General features: G+C 40.0%; 1 protein-coding gene across 8 annotated transcripts in view; it reads right to left on the reverse strand.

Annotated features, from left to right (window-relative positions):
- The window catches only part of celf5a (cugbp, Elav-like family member 5a), a 222,400-nt gene that overhangs the window by 27,675 nt on the left and 171,898 nt on the right, over positions 1–22,827 (reverse strand). For 6 of the 8 annotated variants that reach the window (XM_058073574.1, XM_058073572.1, XM_058073576.1 and 3 more), the window contains exons 4-6: positions 15,977–16,105; positions 11,375–11,454; positions 2,469–2,615 (exon numbers count right to left, since the gene is read on the reverse strand). In XM_058073574.1, the coding sequence (XP_057929557.1) occupies positions 2,469–2,615; positions 11,375–11,454; positions 15,977–16,105 (356 nt within the window). The remainder of the gene's footprint in view (positions 1–2,468; positions 2,616–11,374; positions 11,455–15,976; positions 16,106–22,827) is intronic. The other 2 variants (XM_058073577.1, XM_058073570.1) reach the window with 1 other exon arrangement.

Genomic DNA, 22,827 nt, shown 5'->3' on the forward strand with positions numbered 1-22,827 from the left:
TGTGTCTCTAATGCTGCCAATGTTTGTCTTTGTTGAACTAACTTTTCTAAGTGCACCTGAGTGCACACTGTGCTGTAATTGCCTCCACATAGGAGGTTATGTTTTCATCGTGGTTGGTTAGTTTGTAGGATTATGCAAAAACAACTGAACTCATTTACACGATAGAGGGGTGGGGCATGGGCCAAGGAAGTTTGTACATTTGTACATTAAGTGTATAATGAGATACAATCGAATGTTGAATTATTTCAGGATGGTCACTACACACCAACCATTTTTTTAAATTATTTATTATCTTTTCATCTGTAGAACATTGGTTCCCATGGTCATGAGCTCCCAATAGCTCATAACCACTTTTCGATTAGCTCTTGAAAAGCTTTATTCATTTATTATCAACTCCTATAATGGGGTTCAGCAGGACTCCAGAAGCGCTTGGGAGTGTGACCAATCACAGCGGAGTGGGTGTGTCGGGGGGGGGGGGAGGTGGGGGGTGGAATAAATTAAAAAGACAATGCAGCTGGAATAGGTGCAGATTGCGGAAGATCTAGAAAGTTTTCTGTGTGAGTTATTGTATGTAGCTGCTCTATAGGAGTCCACAACTCAATACAAAGCGTCTAAAAATGACCATAATAGGTCCCTTTTAATTTAACTCAAAATATTGAACACAATAATTTGGCTAATTAATTAATTTTATAGCAATTCCGGATCAAAAAAATTTGTCACAAAGACAAGAAGTCCCACACATCTGAATGCGGTGGAGGGGGATCGGCATTATGAAGCAAGTATGAGCCGATATCGATATCGATACCATGTTTATCGGCCGATGCCGAACAATCGGAAAACACCTCCTAGTCAAAACATTGACTTTAAATGACATTACCATAAAACTATATATGATGTCATAGAGTCAATCATGGCAATGCTAACATGACTGAGTGGAAAAAAATGTCTCCTCCCATCCCATGTGGAAGTATTAGTTTTCAGTCTCTTAAGTTTAGAAGAAATTAATAGAAGAAGTAAAGCTTTCTATCTGTCAGTCGTCTCGAGTCCCTACACCACAATGTGTTGTAAACAATGAATAATAGGATTGTAAAGGTGATTACATGTGTGTTATTTAATCTCTACGGGGCTCTTAAAATGTTAAAAAACTGTATTTAGGAACTCATATTCAGGTTTTCTATAATCTAACTACAAAACTACAAAAATATGAAATTAATTAACATTGAATGCTATATTGTGGAAATGTATTCAACGTGTTCGGGTCTGGAATCAATTAAGCGCTACAAATGAGGGATGGCTGTACATGATTATTATTCTCCGTGGCTTTTTGTAGGGTCGGGAGCCGGGAGATGAGAAGAAGAAGAAGAAGAAAACACACAGGAAGCTACAACTTGTTTTTATGTGTTGCACTGGCTAACTTCTTTTTACACTTTACACATGGCAAATATATTAAACAAATATATTAAATATATAAAAATGTTTAATGTTTAAAAATGTTTAAACGAAAATGGCTATTTCTATTTCCATTATTTCCATACAAGGGAAATGGGTTTTGAAATCGGAACAAATTTGAAGGTAAAAAATATAAAATACACACATACACACACTCGTTCATTCATGTAAACTTCTGACCACAACTTTAGTTTTACTAAGCAAGGACACAACTTGTTTGGCTATGAAGGAAATGTAAACGATATGTATACGGTCTTAAGGGGGCTATCCATTGCCCCCATTTCATTTTCATATCAGCACCGCAGGGAGCCCCATATGAAATGTGCAAATGGACCATCCCAAAGTAATTGCGAGGTCCATCACTTCTCTTCTCTCCAGCAAAGCTCTCACCTTCATTACCATTCATGAAATGCAGTCCCTTTCCCAGGAAATGTGTCCAAATGCTAATGTTTTAAGGGTGGCGGTCTGACTCTAGGGTTTGGTCCTGACTCTGAGACTGCGTTCACACTTGGGTACTCTGGTTGGGTACACTGGTCCAAATTAATGCTACAAAAAGAGGCTTGGTGCCCACTTTGGTGTGGTCATGGGAGCAAAGGCTGCCCATGAAAGAACATATGCAAAAAGTAGGGACTTAATTGGACAGCTTTCGTGACATTTCAACTCCATCTATAAATCTATTTTCTATGCCGCTTATCCTCATTAATCGTGGGGGTATGCTGGAGCCTATCCCAGCTGACCTACATATTTGACATCATTGTAACCCTGGTCCATGTCTTTGGCCAGTGTAGTGTTAGTTCACATTTCAGCTCAAGTGAGTTCACTTACTCAATCTCTCAAGCTGGCTCAGTTTGAGAACTTCCAAACTAAAATGGCTGTACTTCACTTTCATCTTGATCTTATGCCGAGTGCATGTTCCTTTTCTACATGCACCAACTGCTTGACAGACAGTATATGTACTGTTTGTGTGTGGATGTATACAAGTGTGTGTGTGCTTCAAACATTGCCTTTTTCCAACTCACCGCATGTGCGTAAGAGCTGTAGGTGCTGAAGGGTAGGGCGATGGCTGGGTTGAAGATGCCAAACTGGCCGACCATCTGCTGCATGCGTCTGATGGTGCGCTCTTTGTCTGTGTCGGCGAACTTCACCACCAAACTGGACGAAGCGCCCTGTATCAGGGAAGAGAGCGAGAAGTGTCAATCAAAGTTCTCTTTCAGGTGTTATTTTACCCTGATCTAGGGATGAAAAGCTAAATAAGTGCATGTGATGTCAAGCAATCTAAAGGCCGAAATTGTCTTCCAATTATTTAAATAATTTTATAAAATTATTGTTGTGTGTTGGAATTATCTGATTTTAAAGAACACCTGACAGAAAATAGTTAAAAGCAAAAGGTCATAAACCAATTATCCTTATTGCTAATCTACTACTAATATATTCCTGAAGGAATAGGCTTTCAATTTTAAATGACCAAAAGAAGACGTGTTATCACAGTGGCATTTTCTTCTCTGCGCTATATTAATAATAGTATTCTTATAAGAATGCACAGAAAAAATAATAGACTCAGAAGTTGTCGGATTTAGCAAAAAAAAAAATTGACTAAAATAATGAACTAAAATACAGATGTAGTATAAGGTAAAGATGCGTTCAAAGATTTGCTGGTAAATAAGCATCACTTATGTTACTGTAATGTTGTGAAGTGTAATGATGAAACACACAAGGATAAACAGGTTTTTTAATTGCAAGTTTGAACCCTCAATGTCACTTCCTGTCTGCCACTCACTTTTCTCTCATGGCCTATTTTCTGTTATTATGTCTACTATATTGGGTAATACAATTGTAAATATACAGTTCATTTCTGGAGGGCTCTAATAATGTTAAAAACTATGCTCTAACTACAAAATGATTACATTTATAAATCTTTCACAGGAATTCACTTATCACGGTTGCGTCTGGAACCAATAAACTACGACAAATGAGGGATTACTGTACAGTACATTCCTCCTGTTTTAACGCCTGTGCTATATTTTACTGTATGCCACCTTGGTCCCCTCAGCCCTCATTGAAAGTAAACATTTACACTAATTTCAGATAAAACCTACACATGAAAGCCCTTTCAGCAAGCACCCATTGACCTCTTACTTCAAAGAAAAGTGCTGCACTTTTAGGTGCAATTTCTCCCATTCTGCCCTCGATGTTTCAATCTTCCTGCTCCACCTGGCCGTCGCTCATACACATTTTGTTGTTGTCATTCTGTGGCCCAAATCACCCAAACAGCAGGTGAGCTGGCCACACACCCTTCATTAAGAATCCTCAAATGATTTACCGGTACAGTTGACCTTTGTGCAGCCCGCCTCTCCTGTGTGCCACGCCATGAAAGTGGCCAATCGATCCACATAAAAGGCCGAAATATTACTCTGATCTGACGGTGTGGAAAGGTTGTGTGTCACTCACAATAAGGTGCTCCCCTTGAAATTGGTGCAAGGTTGTCAATAGCGTCAATCACAGCAGTGAGCGGTGGTGATGGTAGCGGGGTTGGGAATTCCACAGGCCAAAGAAGTACAATGCATTCTCTAATTTTAGCCGGGTATTTATTTACCTCAATCACAAAGCAATAAATAGAGAGAGGAAGTTATTTATGCAATCTCATGATCTCATCTCATGGAAGAAAACCGCTCAGCATTTAATACTGCTGCTGAGTATGTGGTATATGGTATATGGTATAACAACAGTATGGCAAGTATAACACGCACGACTCTCACACCAACAGCTGGGTAGCAACATTTTCAAGCACATGCAGAGGTAGATAAAGCTGCAGAATGCTAACAGACATTGTCATACTTCAAATGCAGATACTGTCATCTTGTGTCTCAGTAGGAAAACCCAGACTTTCCAGTCCCCATCCACCTACTCCAGCTCCACCAGGAGGACACAGAGGCTTTCCCAGGCCAGCTGTAAGACATAATCCCTCCAGCGTGTCCTAGGTCTTCCCCAGGGCCTTCTCCCGGCTGGGCATGCTAGGAACAGCCCACCTGGGAGGTGTTCGGGAGGTATCTGGAATAGATGCCCGAACCACCTCAACTGACTCCTTTTGATGTGAAGCAACAACGAGTCTACTCTTAGCCACTCCCAGATGACTGAGCTCATTTCAGCTGCTTGTACCCATGGTCTCGTTCTTTCAGTCAGGACCCAAAGCTCATGACCATGGGTGATGGTGGGAACATAGACCCACCGGTAAATTGAGACCACTTTAGGAGCACTCCGAGTACTCGACTGAAAACTAGACCTCGGATTTGGAGGTGCTGAGTGTCATCCCAGAAGGTATTTGTACCAGCAAAACAAAAACACAAACAACCTCGGAGGCTACACTGTAAACAAGCTTGCACCATTTGTAAGCCAAACACATTCTGACTACTGTCAGCCACTCCAAGGTTAATTTTGACACCGTTATACATTCACAGGCTTCATCTATCGTTTGTGTCCGGCTTTTCAGTGACTGCATCATTAACTTTATTGTGAGGTTTAACAGTTGGAGTGTTCGGCAAAGGGCAGCGTTACACCAGAATACAGAAGTGAAACATAATACATTACTGGAGTTTTTCAAATTGGCTCGTGGGTTTTTGTGTGAGTATTCTCACGCAGCTACAAAACCTAGATGCTATTTGATATTTACAAGCATTCATTGATTATAACTGACTTCTTTTTAAACCAGGCATGATTGCGGTTATGGAGTTTTGGTATGTGATGAACAGATTGACGCTTGAAGCACAAATCTAGTTACATTTTTAATCCGCCTAATGCGCACAGGGATGTGAACAATGGGGATTAAAAAGTAAACTACTACAGTTTATGTATAAAAGGAGTTTCTGCCCCTTTATACCTAATAATGAGGAGGCCTGGTCATATTCCCAGAAGCCCACCTCATGTAAACAAAGGAGAAAAAGCTACCTGAGCCACGCAGTTGAGCAGATACTTACAATTTTTACAATTATATCTTTACATGCAGAAACACACTGAAATGTATATACATATATATGAATGATGAATGAAATGGATACATAAACATGAAAGGTTACAGGTACCCTCATTGAATACATAATTTTTGACAAAGACACAACATCACAGCAAGATGAACACAGATACCATCCTTGTGTTTTGCCATGAGGTATTCTTTGAACTCAATTACTCAGCTCAAGTCTCTGCTTTCCTTTTGATCACAGTTATTTAAACAACCCAAAATGGGGCCAAGGAGAGTTGTAAGCATCACCATTTGATACAGAAGGCGAGAAAGACTATTGAATTCAGCGAATAACACATGACAAAACACAAAGATTGTGTTTGATCTTCCGGCCTCATCGTGTCCTTGGCAGGAATCACATTGTCAATAAAAGTGAAAGGGACATCCATCCATCCATTTTCTGTCCCGTTTATCCTCACAAGGGTCACAGGCATGCTGGAGCCTATCCCAGCTGTCTTTGGGTGAGAGGCGGGGTACACCAGCCAATCACAGGGCACATATAGACAAACAACCATTCACACTCACATTCATACCTATGGACAATTTGGAGTCACCAATTAACCTAGCATGTTTTTGGAATGTGGGAGGAAACCGGAGTACCCGGAGAAAACCCACGCATGCACGGGAAGAACATGCAAACTCCACACAGAGATGGCTGAGGGTGGAATTGAACTTGGGTCTCTTAGCTGTGAGGCCTGCATGCTAACCACCGCTTACCATTCATTGTCCTAAAGCAGCCTGCTTTAGGACATTGTGTGATAAAAAATAAATGAAGAGCAAAGTTGCACTTATGTAGCGTTTTGACAAGATGCAGACCTTATTGCACACCAACCTGAAAATGTATGCAAATTGAGGCCAAATATTGGCAAACATGTTTGACAAAAACATGATTAAAAACATGCTTCTTCTTTCTCTTTGGGCTTTTCCCTTCAGGGTTCGCCACAGCAAATCAATCCCCTCCATCCAACCCTGTCTTCTGCATCTGTCTCTCTCACACCAACTACCCTCATGTCCTCCTTCACTACATCCATAAACCTCCTCCTGGGTCTTCCTCTACGCCTCCTACCTGGCAGCTCTAAACGCAGCATCCTTCTACCAATATATTCACTATTTGTCCTCTGGACATGTCCCAACCATCTCGGTCTGGCCTCTCTGACTTCATGTCCAAGGCCTCTAACATGTAATGCCCCTCTGATGTACTCGTTCCTAATCCTATCCATCCTGGTCACTCCCAATATGAATCTCAGCATCTCTGCTACCTCAAAAACATGCTAACTGGAGCAAACACTAACCAAGGTTCCAATCTGCAGTATAACAAAATGTGAAAGAAACTTTCATCTGAGTTACTATTTACATCCAGCCAGGAAGATAACGCTCTGGTTGTAGTGTACACAAGTTCACATCACGGTGAAGACACACAAACACACACACACAAAAGCAAATGGAGGCTACAAAATGCAATGTAGCCAAATGCACATATCAGTTAAGCCTGGTATAGTCTCTTTAAATGAATAAGGCCTTTTCAAATTAAGTGTAATATTTCAATGATAGTAACACGTTTTAGGAAAGGTCCATGTTCCATTATTTTCAGACAACCTAAAAGTAAAATTACATCATGACAAAGTCCGCCTCTCTTATAACATGCACTCCCTCTGGATGATGCCGCGATAACACTCAGTACAACTGCATCATACAGTACATACATAGCACATATTGTTTCCTGCACATAAATAAGCCATATGCTATATATGCACCGAGTCACACATATTTACAAACTCTGCATACTGTCCGTGGCTTCGATGCTCTCATTCCTACCTGACTCACACATGTTCCTCATACAAAATGCCCAGTGGCCCCTGAATAGCACCAATGTATTCATCTAGACTCCTGCGAGCTGGAAAATAAGATCAGTCAGGGAGCCTTTGACCCTTCCTCGTGGCTGCCGGTGAGAGTGAAACACAGCTAGTGTGATATAAAAAGTGTGTGTGCTCACGCATATTTTGCAGTCCTCAGTGTTACTCTGTTTTATGTATGCACACACACTATCGCAACCATCGAGTCCTATCTGCAGACATTGGACTATGAAGCCTTCCTGGAGAAATCTCATGTAGTTAGTTGAGGTTTTAAAGCAACCTTGAAATACTGTACATACGTATATTGTATGCCTAGTTCTGATATTGGATTTTCAGTCAAGGTGGAGGCACATGAAATTCTACCTACACTCTGTGTTTCTAGTGTCATTCGTTCATTTTCATTGGAGTTCAACAGGTGTCATGGTCCAAGCAGAAGTTGTAGTAAGTCTACACTTAATAAAATGTACTTACATTTTGTCAGATCAAAATACAATTGCTGCATAAGACTTCAAAATATGAAATATTAGCTTCTATTACAAAAATGTACTACTGTACTGTAGGCACTGTAAGCATTCTGTTATCCATCCATCCATCCTTCCATTTTTATGCTGCTTGTCCTTACGAGGGTTGCAGCGTATGCTGGAGCCTATCACAGGTGACTTTGAGAAAGAAGCGGGGTACACCCTGGACTGGTTGCCAGCCAATCACAGGTGTAGTTCTTTTAGTCATTACAATTTCCAGAGTTTTGAATGGCTCGTGCCATCTGTCATCGTCGCGATGCCTCTGTAACCAGCTGAAAAACAAAGTTTAGCTTTTCACCATTTTTTTTCTTATCCACAATTTTCCATAGACTTGGTTGTTTTGGGTCACTACCTCTATGTCCCTTTGTAAATATGTTCAAAATACTCTGTCCACTTCAAGTAGCTTTGGGTATCAAAATGATTGTTTGTTTAAATAAATACACAGCCATACACATGCTAAAACACTACGGCTCAGGAGAAACACTACAACTGTGCCCAACCAATCAGCATTTGTCACTACACATGGATCTGCCGAGACCTGCTTAAAAACAAAATACAAAAGTATTAGCATTTATATAAAACAATAAAACGTTGGGAGAGTTTTTAGAGGTGTTTCATCACACTAAATGCATTGTTAGCTTTCTTGTGCTAGCAGTTTTTCAATATTGAGAACACTCAGAAAATACAAAGACGTGTATGCACATAAGGATTAAGGATGATGGGCAAAATTCCAAAACTAGTAGTTTTCCTATAAAGCTCATGCAGGGGTAAATAAAGCTGCTGGATGCTGACAACTCGTGATACTTTAAATGCACCTTGCCATTTTGTGGAGTAGAATAAAAACGCCACATCAGGAGACACAGTTTGTAGACCCTTGCAGTTATTTGCCTTTGTTGTATAGAAGACTTGGCGGTTAACTGATTAGAGGTGTTGACTGGAGCATTTACGTTATATTTCCGCTGGTTGTTCAGCCACATGGCAAAAAACAGGTTTTAACAGATTATTGAAGAGAAGGAAGTGAATCTAATCAGGATGAGTAGTTAAAAACACCACAAAGCGGCGATATGTGGTTTTCATCCGACGGCAACAATCTGGTATATTGAATATGCACTCATGCACTATGCTAACTCTATTCATCGTTGCTTCCTTGATTTCTTTTCGTCATCAACATGAAAGTGACCCGTTGGGCTGTAAAGTATCTACACTGATGAGCTCTGTCCGCCAGCAGCCTCAGGATATGAGATGCTGATCATATTTCTATAATCAATTTAGCAGAGCAGGAGGTATAAATCCTGTCCATTCACTCCTCTCTCAGTCTCTCGCTCTCTCTCTCTCTCTCTCCAATTTCTGCACCCCCCTCACCCCCCTCTCTCTCCCCCTTCGGCCCCTTGCTTATAGTTAGATGAATAATTCAGCAGCCGATGTGGTGAAAGGTGGAGTAAACAAGTCTATTGCCTAATATCCCCAGAGGATGCCAAAGAGAGACGAGCAGGGGCAAAGAGCTAGCGCAGATAGTGGACCGGAGCGATAGGGAGGGACAGTATCTATGGAGAATGGACATCAAGTGTCTTTCCTGGCGACCTGCAGTCATTTGCACTTAGATTGACTCGCTAAAATGGCACAGCTGGCTTCTAGTGCCTCTCTCTAGCTGCAACACACTGGCGACCATTAATAATGGAATCATAAAGGACAAACAGCAACCCTGTGAGGAGGCGCGGCAGGAAGATAGAGAGACATAGAAAGAGAGTTCAGGGTCCCTGCTTTTCAGCGATGAAGAGTTTCCAAAACAAAAATGAGAAGGAAAGCGACACACACTGCAGGCCTTTGTGGTAATAAGAGATGTGCCTCTCTGCAGGCTCGCTCAATTGATCCATTCAGGTGAAGAACGCAGATTCCGCCTGAACATGAGGGTGGGGGTGCGTGGAAAATAAGTGATCCGAGGATGAATCCAATGCAGAAGGGAATTCGGAGGACATGGGCACGCTTACATAACAAGCGAATGTAATCTGGCACTGGAGTTATAGTCGTTGATTATGCAAGCAGAACTGCACTGATTGATGACTTGCCTGAAATTCAATTATGGTTCTAAACAGTTTTATCTTCAAATGAGATTTTAAAAAATATCATGTTAATTAAAGAGACAGAGTGCTACACTTCCCCCATTTTTTTCAAAGCCGTGACAAGTATTTTTTTTTTCTTCTAGTACGCTACCAAGGACTGTAGTAATGCAGAAGAGTACAATGTATCCTACGCTTAATCATGATACTGTATATGTTTGGCCATCAAAAATGCCATAACGTAATCATAACTGGATAAACACATTTCAAATGCTATTACAAACACACCAAATATGAATGTGACTCATTGTGACCTGTGCTTGATCCAACTTTGATGTAATGTCCTTCAAACAATTCAAAATGAGGCTCGGTAGTGTGTGTAGCCTCCTGTGTTTGGTTTCACAGAAGTGTGATTGGCTTGGAGCAACATTGCTTTGTTTAAGTGTTCCCTTTATTTTTTCGAGCAGTGTATATTCATAAAATATATCTGTAATTTAGCTAGTTGCAGGTAAGTGCACTCCATTTTGCTCCAGTTGGCACTCCAGTTTCTTCCAAGTACAATTAGTCAGTCAATGGCACACATTTTTAACAATCAATTACGTCCTTAATATAAAAAGAATACAGCAATCCTTTGCTTGTTGTGGTGAATTGGTTCCAGACTCAAAAGTTTCCTTATTTCTAAATGTAATATTTGTGTAGTTAGAGCATGGAAAACCTGGTTACAACCTTCTAAATACAATTTTCAACATTATTAGAGCTAGCTATGAAATAACACCCCTATAAACATCTTGCATATTTTATATAACAGAAAAGAAGACATTTAAGACATAAAGAGCAACTCTGTTCTAGAAGCCAAGTTAGTATGTATGTACATGTGTGTTTAGATATTTTGGCTAAATTTGTACTCATGGCTAAATTTGTTTCAATGTGAAAGTTACGGTTGAAATATACCTTTTCACTACAAGCTGTTTTTCCCCCTTTTTTTGTTGAGAATTGATATTTTGCTGAAACTTACCTTTGTTCTTACTGCTGATTATTGAAGAATGGAAAAGGTCGAAACTTATTTTTCTGATGAAAGATGAGAGTGTCATCTTTCTTTTGATCAGTACCATTATCTATATAGCACGAGAACACAGATTTTGACTGAAAAATCAATCGACATCGTCATAAATTACCAGAACTGAAAGGGATGTCTTTTGAAAAATGGCTGGGATTGAATGACTTAATATAGTTTTGAAAATAAAATGTTACTGAGTGAAGCCGGGAAATTCAAAGCTCAAATTGGCAAGGGATCACTGTGCTTTTTTCAGCACAGTGCCATCTGTTGGGGCACTGACCCACTTGCCCCTAATACAAAATTGTCATTGGCTGTATTTGTATTGCTTTATGTGCAAATTTGATTTGTTGCTGAGTCATTTCATGTTGTGGATATGGTATACAGCGTTCATGTGTGGTGTGCAAAGGGTACTCAGCTGGACTCACTGGCATTGTCTGACTTCCGTGGAGGGCACCGATTGCGGACTGAGCCTCAGTATGTGTGGAGAACTTGACAAAGGCGCAACCTGAAGGAGAGAGAGACACACACACACACACAGGTTATGAATGTGCAATCAGTCAAGTGAGGTGAAAAGTCGACTGAATGTAAATAGAGGATGTGGAAGTATAGCCGAAAAAACAATGAAAAGACAGGGTGGCTGTGCGGCTCACTTCACAATGGGTGGGCAGACAAGCAGGCTGAAGCTGCACGGATGAAGCAGAAAAGTGTACTATTTAGCCGCGCACGCCTGTCTGTGCATATTAAATTCAAGCAAGACTCGTAGCCAAGACTTGCACACAACGCATAGAGCAGGATGTGCAGATCAATAAACCAACACTCTCAAGTCTAATGTCCTTCAAGACCATTGTGGTAAAACATAGATTATTGATGCCTATCAACAGCAACTGTTGCTCATCAATTATTCAGTCATTAAAGTGACAAAACCTACTTTAGAATTTGAAAATGTCTAGTGTTGGGAAGGGAAAGTGGAGGGAAAATAATTAAATTGTGGACAAACAGTGTATTCCACCAGACCTTGGTTAGCATCATTCATTCATTTCAGACTGGCCTACTGAATAGCATGTTGGCCACACAGTCAGGAGATCTGGGATTTCAACCTCTGTTGGGCATTGAGTCTGAATGTTATTGCCGTGCGTGCGTGGGTTTTCTCCGGGTACTCCGGTTTCCTCCCACATTCCAAAAACATGCTAGGTTAATTGGCGACTCCAAATGCCCGTAGGAATGAATGTGAGTGTGAATGGTTGCTTGTCTATATGTGCCCTGTGATTGGCTGGCGACCAGTCCAGGATGTACCCCGCCTCTCGCACAAAGTCAGCTGGGATAGGCTCCAGCATACCCCTGCACCCTAATAAGGATGGGCAGCATAGAAAATGGATGGATGGTGGTTTGACTTTAACCAGAAAGGATGCTAACCAAATCAAACTTCCACATTACATATTATGTAAATCCAATGAACCTGTTCCAGAAAGCCAAAAATGTTAACACAGACACATTGTTTTGCAATGAGTTATTTCTTGAATTAAATAATGTGTCTCACCACAATAACGAAAAAATGGAGCCAAAGAAATTTGCAAGTGTCATCATTTTGATAAAGAAGGTGAGAAACACTATAGAATTCAAGAACTAATTCATAATAAAACAGGAAAATGTCGTCCATGTATTTTCTCACATCACACATCTTCACATCTTCGAAGGTAAAAGTACTCTTAAATGTTCATTTATCCCTCATCATCATCATGTTAATCATGTATATACATTTGTAATTATTTTATGCATGTAAAACTATAAAAATGTGTTGTGTGTTAACATTTCAACTGCTGATGACATCATCGACAGGCGACTTTCAATTCTGGTTGTCATTTTGTAACAAGTAAACTCTTTTGTTACAAGCTAAGAAAGTTTTGTGATAAAAATCGATTAAAACCAGAGTTGGACTCAAGCAGTTTATTTACACCAACTGGAAAATGTTTGCAAACTACAGCAAAATTCCAGCCTCAATTTGATCAAATCAGGAAATATGGTGTGTTTATTTTTGTATTCTTAAATGTTTCACCAACGATCTGCTCCACCAATGAACGACCAGCAGGCCAAGCAGAAATAGATTGTAGATGATAGAAGATGATTAGAACATTACGTTCTGGTGTTCTGGTGTGTTTCACTTACTACATATATCGCTAATTCACCTGGATACAGAGCACACGCTGCAGAGCTAGACAAAGAGAAATAAAGCTTCCTTGGGCTGGCCCTGTGCACCTTCACAGCAGGGATATGTGAATTGTTTTGACATCCATCTTTCCCTTCCTCCTCCTCCTACTCCTCCTCTTCTTCCAAACTACTGCAGAGTCACAATGCTCTGGCTTCCAGCCCTTTTAGATATAATTCCACAACAATTTCCATAAGTGCTAGCTGGGGAATAGGCTGCACCGACATGAAAAACAACTAGTCCCCCCTTGCACCTTGCTATATGTCAGAGGAAATTGATGTCTCCAAAAGTTTTTGGGTTGCCTCGTGCATGCCTTAAGGTAACAATAACTTCCAGTGGCATTGTGGTAAACTTTATTTCCTATATGAGGTGAATATTGGCACATACAGTACCATTTTACTATATCATCTCATGGCACAATACGATAGAAATTAATCTTGGATACAACTTTGAGCAGTCGGGGTACAGCTTAAATGTCAGTATATATATATATACTGTCCACTGACAATAAGTCAACACACACCCATTATTCATTGTGAACATGTCCAAATTGTGGGAATATTTAGTGTGAACACAATTGTTATCCAGCACTGCCTTAATATTCTTGGGCATGGAATTCACCAGAGCTGCACAGATTGTTACTGGAATCCGGCTTTCACTCCTCCTTGTTGATGTCACCAGTGGAGCTGGTGGATGTTCCACACCTTTCAACTTGAGGTGCTCAATTGGGTTCAGTTCTGGAGGAAACATACTTGGGCACCTTCCTCAGCAAGGCACTTCTCACTTTGAAGGTGTGTTTGTGCTCCTTATCATGTTGGAAAAACTGTTATGGGGCCCAGTTTCGGCTTCGGAATATCACAGTACATGTTAGAATGCATGTTTCTACTCAATGAACTGCTCCTCCAGATGTTGGATGATGGACACAGACCAAGGAACAACTTCATGCTCTGTCTCCTTTCTGCACCATTCTCCTTGCGCCGTGAGGCATTCAGGTGCCTGTGTCAGGCTCTAATTGTTTATTATTTGTAGTCACATACCCTCTGTGACAATTGCTGTACCCCACTTTGGGAAACTAGGATGTACACTGACTAGTCTAAAGTACTGAATATCCAAGTTTTCCATCTATAGTATTGTCCCTTGAGAAGATGTACTGTAATGAAAATGGTACTGAAATACTCTTTGCCCGTGTTATTTCAAATGACAGTAAGGCTGCACAAATTGCACCTATTGTCATATGCTCATCTTCATGGCTTTGTTTGGCTCCAGCCTGTTTTGACTTTGCATAAGCGGGAAACCACTTTTAATAATTCTGCATTGATGTGGACAAATATTGGGGAGATACAACTATAAGGTCCACCGCATGATTAACAATCTTTCGTTTTGGGAACTAACAAACATATATCATCTACTTATGAAAATGCACCCTATTTAATGATAGAAAAGCAAAGGTTATCCTTAAGTTAAGGCTTAAGTGCTTACAAAACCTTTATTTGCACATTACGAGTGTAAAACACACGTTATATGCTTTTATAAATAGAAATGCACCCTGTAATTGTTTATGAAATACAATATTGTATTAAGTTTACTGACCATAAAAGCAGGCTTTAGCAGTTCACACACTCATTAAAATTCAATTCCATGATTTTGTAATCATTTAAACTGTATTATTTGCTTTTACAGTCACCAAATGATGAATGATGATGTCCATACAATGTTATAATAGACATACATTAAAAAAACCCAACAACAAACAAGGTATTTTGGTGTCTTCTCACAACCGTAACCACACACCGACATACACACAAAAAAACGCTTCGCATCAACATTATCTTTGCATAAAATGAGGACAGTGTGGGATTGAAATCTTGGTTTTGCATTGCAGAAGTTGTTTTTCTTTTTTCTAGATATGAGATACCTCTCTATATGCTGAGAGAAGACTTTTAGACGGCAAAGTCAGCATTTTAAAATGACGTGTTCACTGTTACTGTATGTGATTACAATTACTGATAAATGGCTCTGTCCTCTTTTTGCTGCGCAGTGTTGAAAATGTGTAGTGAGTATATTTTATATTTATATTTATATTTTAAACGCTAGTCAGGAAGCAGCATCTCTCCAACAAATAGTTGGGACTCCTGCAGTGGGATTCACACATTGATCCCACAGTCAAGTTTTTATCGATCAGTGCCCTTGGTGTCAGAAACGGAATCCATCCAAATTACTAAAAGAATGTCTTCACCAAAAGAAAATGAAAGTTTGGAATGGCCCAACTCAATTCCAGTTTGAAATCTATGGTTGAAAAGCTGCGCGGTGACCTGACAGGGCGTGTGCACAAGCGATGCCCACGCAATCTGACAAATTAGAAGATTTCATCAATCAACATGTGCACAAAATCTTTTTTTTATTTAGGTTTTAATTGAATTGTGCACGTTTTAATCTATTGTCATGAATGGGAGTGTGAATGGTTGTTTGTCTATATGTGCCTTGTGATTGGATAGGCTCTAGCATACCCCTGTGAACTTAATGAGGATAAGTGGCATAGAAGAAGGAAGGATGGATAGAAGTTTTAATCTATATTAATTTTGGAAAAAACGTTGTTTTTTTCATTCCCAAAAGTGGTTTGACATTTTTCATTAATGCCTAAAGCTGTCTGGCTAATCATAATGCATAGCAAACATTTTTCATAATAAAGTGAAATGGCTATTTGACCTATACATACAATACATTATACATACACCCCCTTAAATGACAAGGATGTTCACTCACAGCGTCAGGTCACTCTGTCAGTGACCTAAATTCCTGCTGACAAGTGTGTCACGGCGCCTACCTTTGCTGTTGCCATCAGGACCTCTTAGGACCGTGCACTCCTCGATAACTCCATAGGGTTCGAACAGGCGATAAACATCCTCCTCTGTCTGTTGTTTGTTCAGCATTCCCACAAACAACTTCCTGTCTTCTGGAAAAGAAGAGAAGAAACCCAAAAGGAATTCTATTACACTTTCATTATCAAGTGAAATTTGTATGCTCACACAATTATTATATTATTTAGCCTGGGTCAAGTTTGGGTTACAGTGTATGATCTTTTTTTTCCTCATGACTGATTGTTTTAATCTTTTAGCATCAGTGAGCTTCCTCCCATATGAGTTGCAGCTAGTGGGGGCAATAGTGTGGTCAGGGGTAATAATGAGGAGGTTTATGAGGAGTTCACACCCTCATATAAACCCTCCTTTTCAACACTTCAAGATGATTATTTTGTTACACTTTTCTAGCATCTAATTACATATTTACACTCATGTATTCAAATACAAATGTAATATTAAAGGCAGGCGAGAGGCCTACTGGCTTGATTGTGCGGAATAAATTTTTGATTAACTGAAGCAATTGAGTCAAAACTGGGTGCATTATTTGGCTGTAACCACTAGAGGTGCTCTTGATTCAGTCTGAAGCAGTCTGTGGTCATCATGATGGCAGCTATGTGAGGCTGAGCTACATCCACAAGATGTCAACCCCCCCGGGCAGCAGTATTCTGTTCAATACAATATTGGATTACAAGAGTTCAGAACATTCAGAATATAAATTACAGTATTACAGTAAAGTGTGACTCCAAATTGTCCATAGGTATGAATGTGAGTGTGAATGGTTGTTTGTCTATATGTGCCCTGTGATTGGCTGGCGACCAGTCCAGAGTGTACCCCGCCTCTCGCCTGAAGACAGCTGGGATAGGCTCCAGCACGCCCACGACCCTCGTGAGTATAAGCAGTATGAAATTTATTAAATAATAACATAAATTTTCTCGACAGGTTTATGTCTGAAACAATCTTGAATTAAAATACAAACAAACGCTGTACACAACATACAGTAAGTAACTAATGACAGTGTGTAATTCTTAGCTCATGGGTGCTTTTACAGCCTACCTTTTATGTATCTTGTACATCAGGGGTGCTCACACTTTTTCAGCATGCGAGCTACTTTTAAAATGACCGAGTCAAAATGATCTACCCACTACAAAAATGCAAAACATCTATTTATTTTCAAATGTATTGAGGATTATTTGTACGTACAATGTATGTTGATGTACCTTACATAACCAAATGAGCCAATATTGCAAAACACACATAATTAACTATTAACATTTTTTGTAATTACCTGAGTTTACTTTGATGACTTGCACTGAATTGAACCAGCCAGGGATGCATAGTCCGGACAGTAGCTGCTGATAGCCAGCCTCAAGCACACTTCCAAATGTTTATCAGTCATGGATAATATCCGTATCACAATATCCGTATAATATTCCATATCCGTATGGAAGTGATATGTTTTTTGCCTTTTTACTTGGTCCAGCTCCTTCACTCATTTTAGTGACCATAAACTTTAGCGAGGGCTTAAAATCTCGCAATTCGCCGACTAGCTTAGCACTTTGCATCGTTGTTTACGCATGAGCGGTGACCTAAAGGTCAAATTCAGTTGTCATCTGACTGGTTGTCCTGTATGTCAATCAAGTAACGGCGATGGATGATAGGCTGACATCGTAAGTTCTGCTGCACTTAGAGACGTTGTTTGATTTGATTGGTCGCCCGAAGGGCAACATTCAGTTGTCATCTGATTGGCTGCCCTGTATATCAATCAAGTGACGGCATTGATGCTGGGATGATATTTTTTTAATGTCACGCCGCGATCGACCAGCGATCGACCAGTACCACCTCCGCGATCGACTTAATGAGCACCCCTGTTGTACATGTATATCGGGGTGCACACTCAACATTATCGATCTCTTACTATAAAAAATGTAATCATTCATTCATTCATTCATTAATTCATTTTCTACCGCTTTTTCCTCACGAGGGTTGCGGGGTACACCCTGGACTGGTCGCCAGCCAATCACAGGGCACATATAGACAAACAATCATCCATATAAAATATTTGAAACCTACACTTTGAAACTTTGAAACCATTATACTAATGGATATGCTGGAGCCTCCAAGTAGTTGATATAATTCACAAATAATCCACAATTCAACTCAATATGACAGTAAAATCATATAAGTCCTCAATAGCTGTGCATAACATGAATACCGATAATACGTCAGCGTCCATTTTTTATCAAACATATGCAAGAAATGACAAAGATTATGCTAAACACAATGCAGCCTAAGTCAAGGCAACATATTAAAAAGATTTCAGCAATGGGCCCATTTTCCATTTAACCACCAGCTTAAGAAACAGAAGTGTAGAAAACATGCACTTCTATAGTGGAGTTCACAACGTGAATCATTGTCTCCCCTTTCATTGACACCAATAATATCTATGTTGAATTTGTAGATACCAATATTTTTACTGTGGGCAAATGTGTTGCATTCAGAGCAACTAACATGTCAGATTGTCAGATCAGGGTTTACCTTTCGAAATTTGAAGTGAACTGTACCACTTGGTGAGAACATGCCTCCATGGACCTCTAGTCTCAAACTGATCTCTACTAACCTGAAACTCATGATCCTCTCTCCCATTTACTACCTTGCTTTTTTAAACTACCCCCTACACCCCACCCCCACCCCAGCGCTATTCATTTCCTCTTTCTCTTTTCTCAACGCTGATTCTACATTTTCCACCCTGCACTTTCCCAACTGCCGTCCACTCTTTATCTCTCTTTTTTACTCCTCAACTAATTGCTGCTGATCCAGTGTTTTTTTGTGTCGCCAGAGAAATATTTCAGCGTGCCGCTCAGCTGAACAATAGCCTCGTCTTTTTCTATCCTGCCAGAGAGCGACTGCCTAGACATGGCGTGGTGAATAACGCTGACTTTTCAATAGATAGGCCCCGCACGCTGCTGACTTCTGTTAAGCGCAGTGGGGATCTGATCTTTACCTTGACCTGACATGTTGTGTTTACTGATGTATAACTCTAACGCGACAGTCTCTGCAGGCTGGCAGAAGATGCACTAAAAAAACTGCCTTCATACAGAGTATTTGTACCAAACAGCACAGTGGCGAGGTCATGTCAGAAGGTGATTTGTAACTACAGCTGGACATTCAAAGAAATGATCCATTGGGTATTATTTTTTTTATAGTACCTTAAAGAAAGATAGTCTAAAAGAAATTGTGTTCAGGGAATGAATTTGATGCTTTGTTAGAACAAGGAAAAAAAAATCTGCAATTGAAACTTGAGGCTCTGAGCTAAACAATTTCAGATCCAAATACACAAGCTAACTATAACAAAAGAGTGTTTCTCTTCTGTTACAAAATGAGTATTTACACAAGTGACCAATGGATGCAGGTGTTTTGATGTGCTAACTTTTCCAGCCTGCGGAACCCCCTCTGTTCACTTTCCACTGACAAAAAAAAGACACAATTCCTAGATTCATTCCACTGTAATAAGGACAGATGTTATAATGCACAGAAAAGGGTTTCACATAAGGATTATGAATGATGGGCAACATTTTAAAAAGTGCAGTTCCCCTTTAAGCGATGTTTACACTTGCACACATTTGCCTCTGCAAAATGTTATCTGTAACCATGAATAAATCAATTTAAAAAAATCAGAGGAAAATAGATAATATAATTCTGAATGGACATATTCCTTCATTGCCTTCACTGCTAATGCCACTGGTTTAACCATGTATGTGATACGCGGTGAGAAATTAGCAAACAACAGAAATCACAAGATGTTAAAAGACATTTTCAAAACAAGCACTCTTTTCGGAAAAGTATCCAACTGCAGATGGGTGATAAGGGAGCAATACTGAAACTATTACGGAAGGTTGAGCAACGCAAACATACTTTCAAGAAGTGGATGAAGGCTCCACACTCATCTACAGCTGCTAGTGGCGGCATTGGAGATTGTAAGGAGGAGGAAGCGTTTCCCAGATGGAGAATACATGAAAGAGTTGTTCATAAAAATATCACAGCATCTATTCTTGGGAAAGATATTCATAAAATGAAAGAAATGCCCCCAGTCAAAGATGGGACCAACAGAATGGCAATAAACCAGTAAGCAACTAGTCGGCAAATTGATGACATTAACTCATTCAATTGCCTGTGATGAGTCACAACAAATCGTCAATGATAGATAAAGAATCATCTTATCATGCCCCCCACTACCTGTGACTACTACACACTATGTCATATTGCTTGGTCCTTGACCCACATTACAGTGTGTAAGCACTGGACGGCACAAATGATCACCTATAAAATAATCAAGCTTGTCACAGTGTTATCTAGGGAGGAGGGGGTGTCCCTGGTGCACCCTCCTTATTGCAAGTGGCAGGATCAGAGGCCATGCATCAAAATGGTAGTGATGCAATGTGACATCTGTCAGGGTGGATTGGAGAGCATTTATCTGAAAAAAAAAATGTGTGGAGGAAAGCCCTGAACCGGAAAATGAAAGGCCGAGATGGTACTTCCTTTTAGCTGGGGGCAGATAAATTCGAAGGAGGGGTGACATGTACCCCCGCACATGACCACCAATGTTGCCATCATTTGCATTACCACCGTTCCTTCAAGAACATGATGGAATTGGGATAGACTTTGAGCCAATGCACAAGCTCTCATATGTTTAAATACACATGCACTGAAATAGCAAGGTTGTCACCTCAGGCTGAAAGGAATCAATAGCTACCCCTAAAAGTGCAACTGAACCCATTGGCCCGCAGTATACACTTCATTATTTAGAGTCATTTTTTCATTGGTCCTAGATGTCCCTCGACTATGATGGAAGTCTGGTTTCGGTGTTTGTCAGATGTTATACCTAAATTATAGCTTATACCATACACAGATCATATGAAAAATATAAAATACTGAATGAATACACTAAATAAAGAAATTTATTAAACTATTATGACATAATAAAATAGGTTGCTGTGGCCAGGGAAGTGTACTACACTTGATTGCGGAACAGAAGCGTGTCTACATCCATATTCACATAGAGGTGGCAGTTTCAACAAGGAATGTTAAGACAAGAAGAAAGTTAGTAGAAAAGAAGCATAATACACACTGGAAGTTACATGAAATCGCCACATTCAAAGCCATAAGACCCACAGCCACAGTTTAATAGCAATCCTAGAATATTCCATACATTCATCCATTTTCTATATTTCTTATCCTCATTAGGGTCATGGGGGTATGCTGGAGCCTATCCCGGCTGACTTTGAGTGAGAGGTGGGGTACACCCTGGACTGGTCGCCAGCCAATCACAGGGCACATATAGACAAACAACCATTCACACTCACAATCATTCACACCAATTAATGTTTTGGAATGTGGGAGAAAACCGGACTACCTGGAGAAAACCCACTCTACACAGAGATTTGAACCCAGGTCTTCCTGATCTCCCGACTGCGTGGCCAACATGCTAACCACTTGATCCTACGATATCATCCTAGGAAAACAAAACATGCTCTAATTTAAGATGAGTAGTGAAGCCTGTTTTTTGAATTTTTACTGTACTTCATGAAGTAGTGCATACAGTATATGGCAGGGGTCTCAAACTCAATTTACTTGGGGGCCACTGGAGCTAGGGTCTGGGCGAGACTGGACCACATCAGGTTTTCAAAAAAAAAAAAAACGCATTTATTAAAAACAGAAAAATATACAAACTTTTTCAGTGCTTTGGTTCCAATTTTCCACAATAAAAGCTCTGATAAAACATTCCACTGTTCTCAAATATCTTATATAAAAAAATAAATATAATAATAATAATAAAACGGCAAATAATAAAAACTTAAGAAACCACATATAGTTGGTGGGTAGACAAATTATTTTTTTCAGATTAAAATTAACAAAGCATTATTAGAGCCCTGTAGACATGACAAAACACGACTATAGTCACATTTATACTCTTTTTATTTACAACATATTGCGCAACTGCAGGGTCTTGAGACACATGCGAACTCGCAAACTAGAGAGCTAGCGACCTAAACGGTAGCCTTCAAGTTATTTCCTTTAAACTTAAATAGCCAAAAACTTACCACTTCCACACGGATATGGAGGATAACTATTAACAGTTATTTAACCTTTAACATGAACATTAATCAAACGTAATAATTTTTTCTGGGTACATGATACCATACAGCATCCATATCAAACTTGCGCGGGCCGCACTAACATTAAACTTTCATATCAAGGCGGGGGCCTCAAACTAGTGTCCTGCGGGCCACATCTGGCCCACGGGCCGCGTGTATATAGGGTGCTATATAGGGTGGACACATCTCGCTAGGAGCAAGTCTTCATAGAGGAAAGTTGTTCCTTCACTATGTTCTGAAAACCCACAATTTCAAAAGCGAGTGACAAGAGTGGGAGATGATGAATTTCTATCACGTTTGGTGCTCATAAATACTTATGACCACTAGAACATCATTAAAAAGTCAACATTGCATAATAGAGAACCTTTAAAACACAATCAATGTACTTATAGCTGCTAAAGCACATGCAAAATGCCTCTTCTTGCTATCCTGGTACCCATGCATAAAGCCTGCGTAGACCATCTGTATTCCAAACGAGTCACACAGAGACTTATTACTGTATTCTGGCGTGATAGCACCACAGACTGCTAAGGATTTGGACAGTACAATGAGACTCAGTGAAAAGCAATGTGGGCACTGCGAGAGAAAGAAAGAAGGTGTAAAGAATAAGAAGCAGGGAAAAGAGTGGTGAGTGAGAAAAGTGAGGGAAGGATTCGCCCATACTG

Source organism: Doryrhamphus excisus, chromosome 5 (assembly GCF_030265055.1).
Source record: "Doryrhamphus excisus isolate RoL2022-K1 chromosome 5, RoL_Dexc_1.0, whole genome shotgun sequence".
NCBI classification, from domain to species: Eukaryota; Metazoa; Chordata; class Actinopteri; order Syngnathiformes; family Syngnathidae; genus Doryrhamphus; species Doryrhamphus excisus.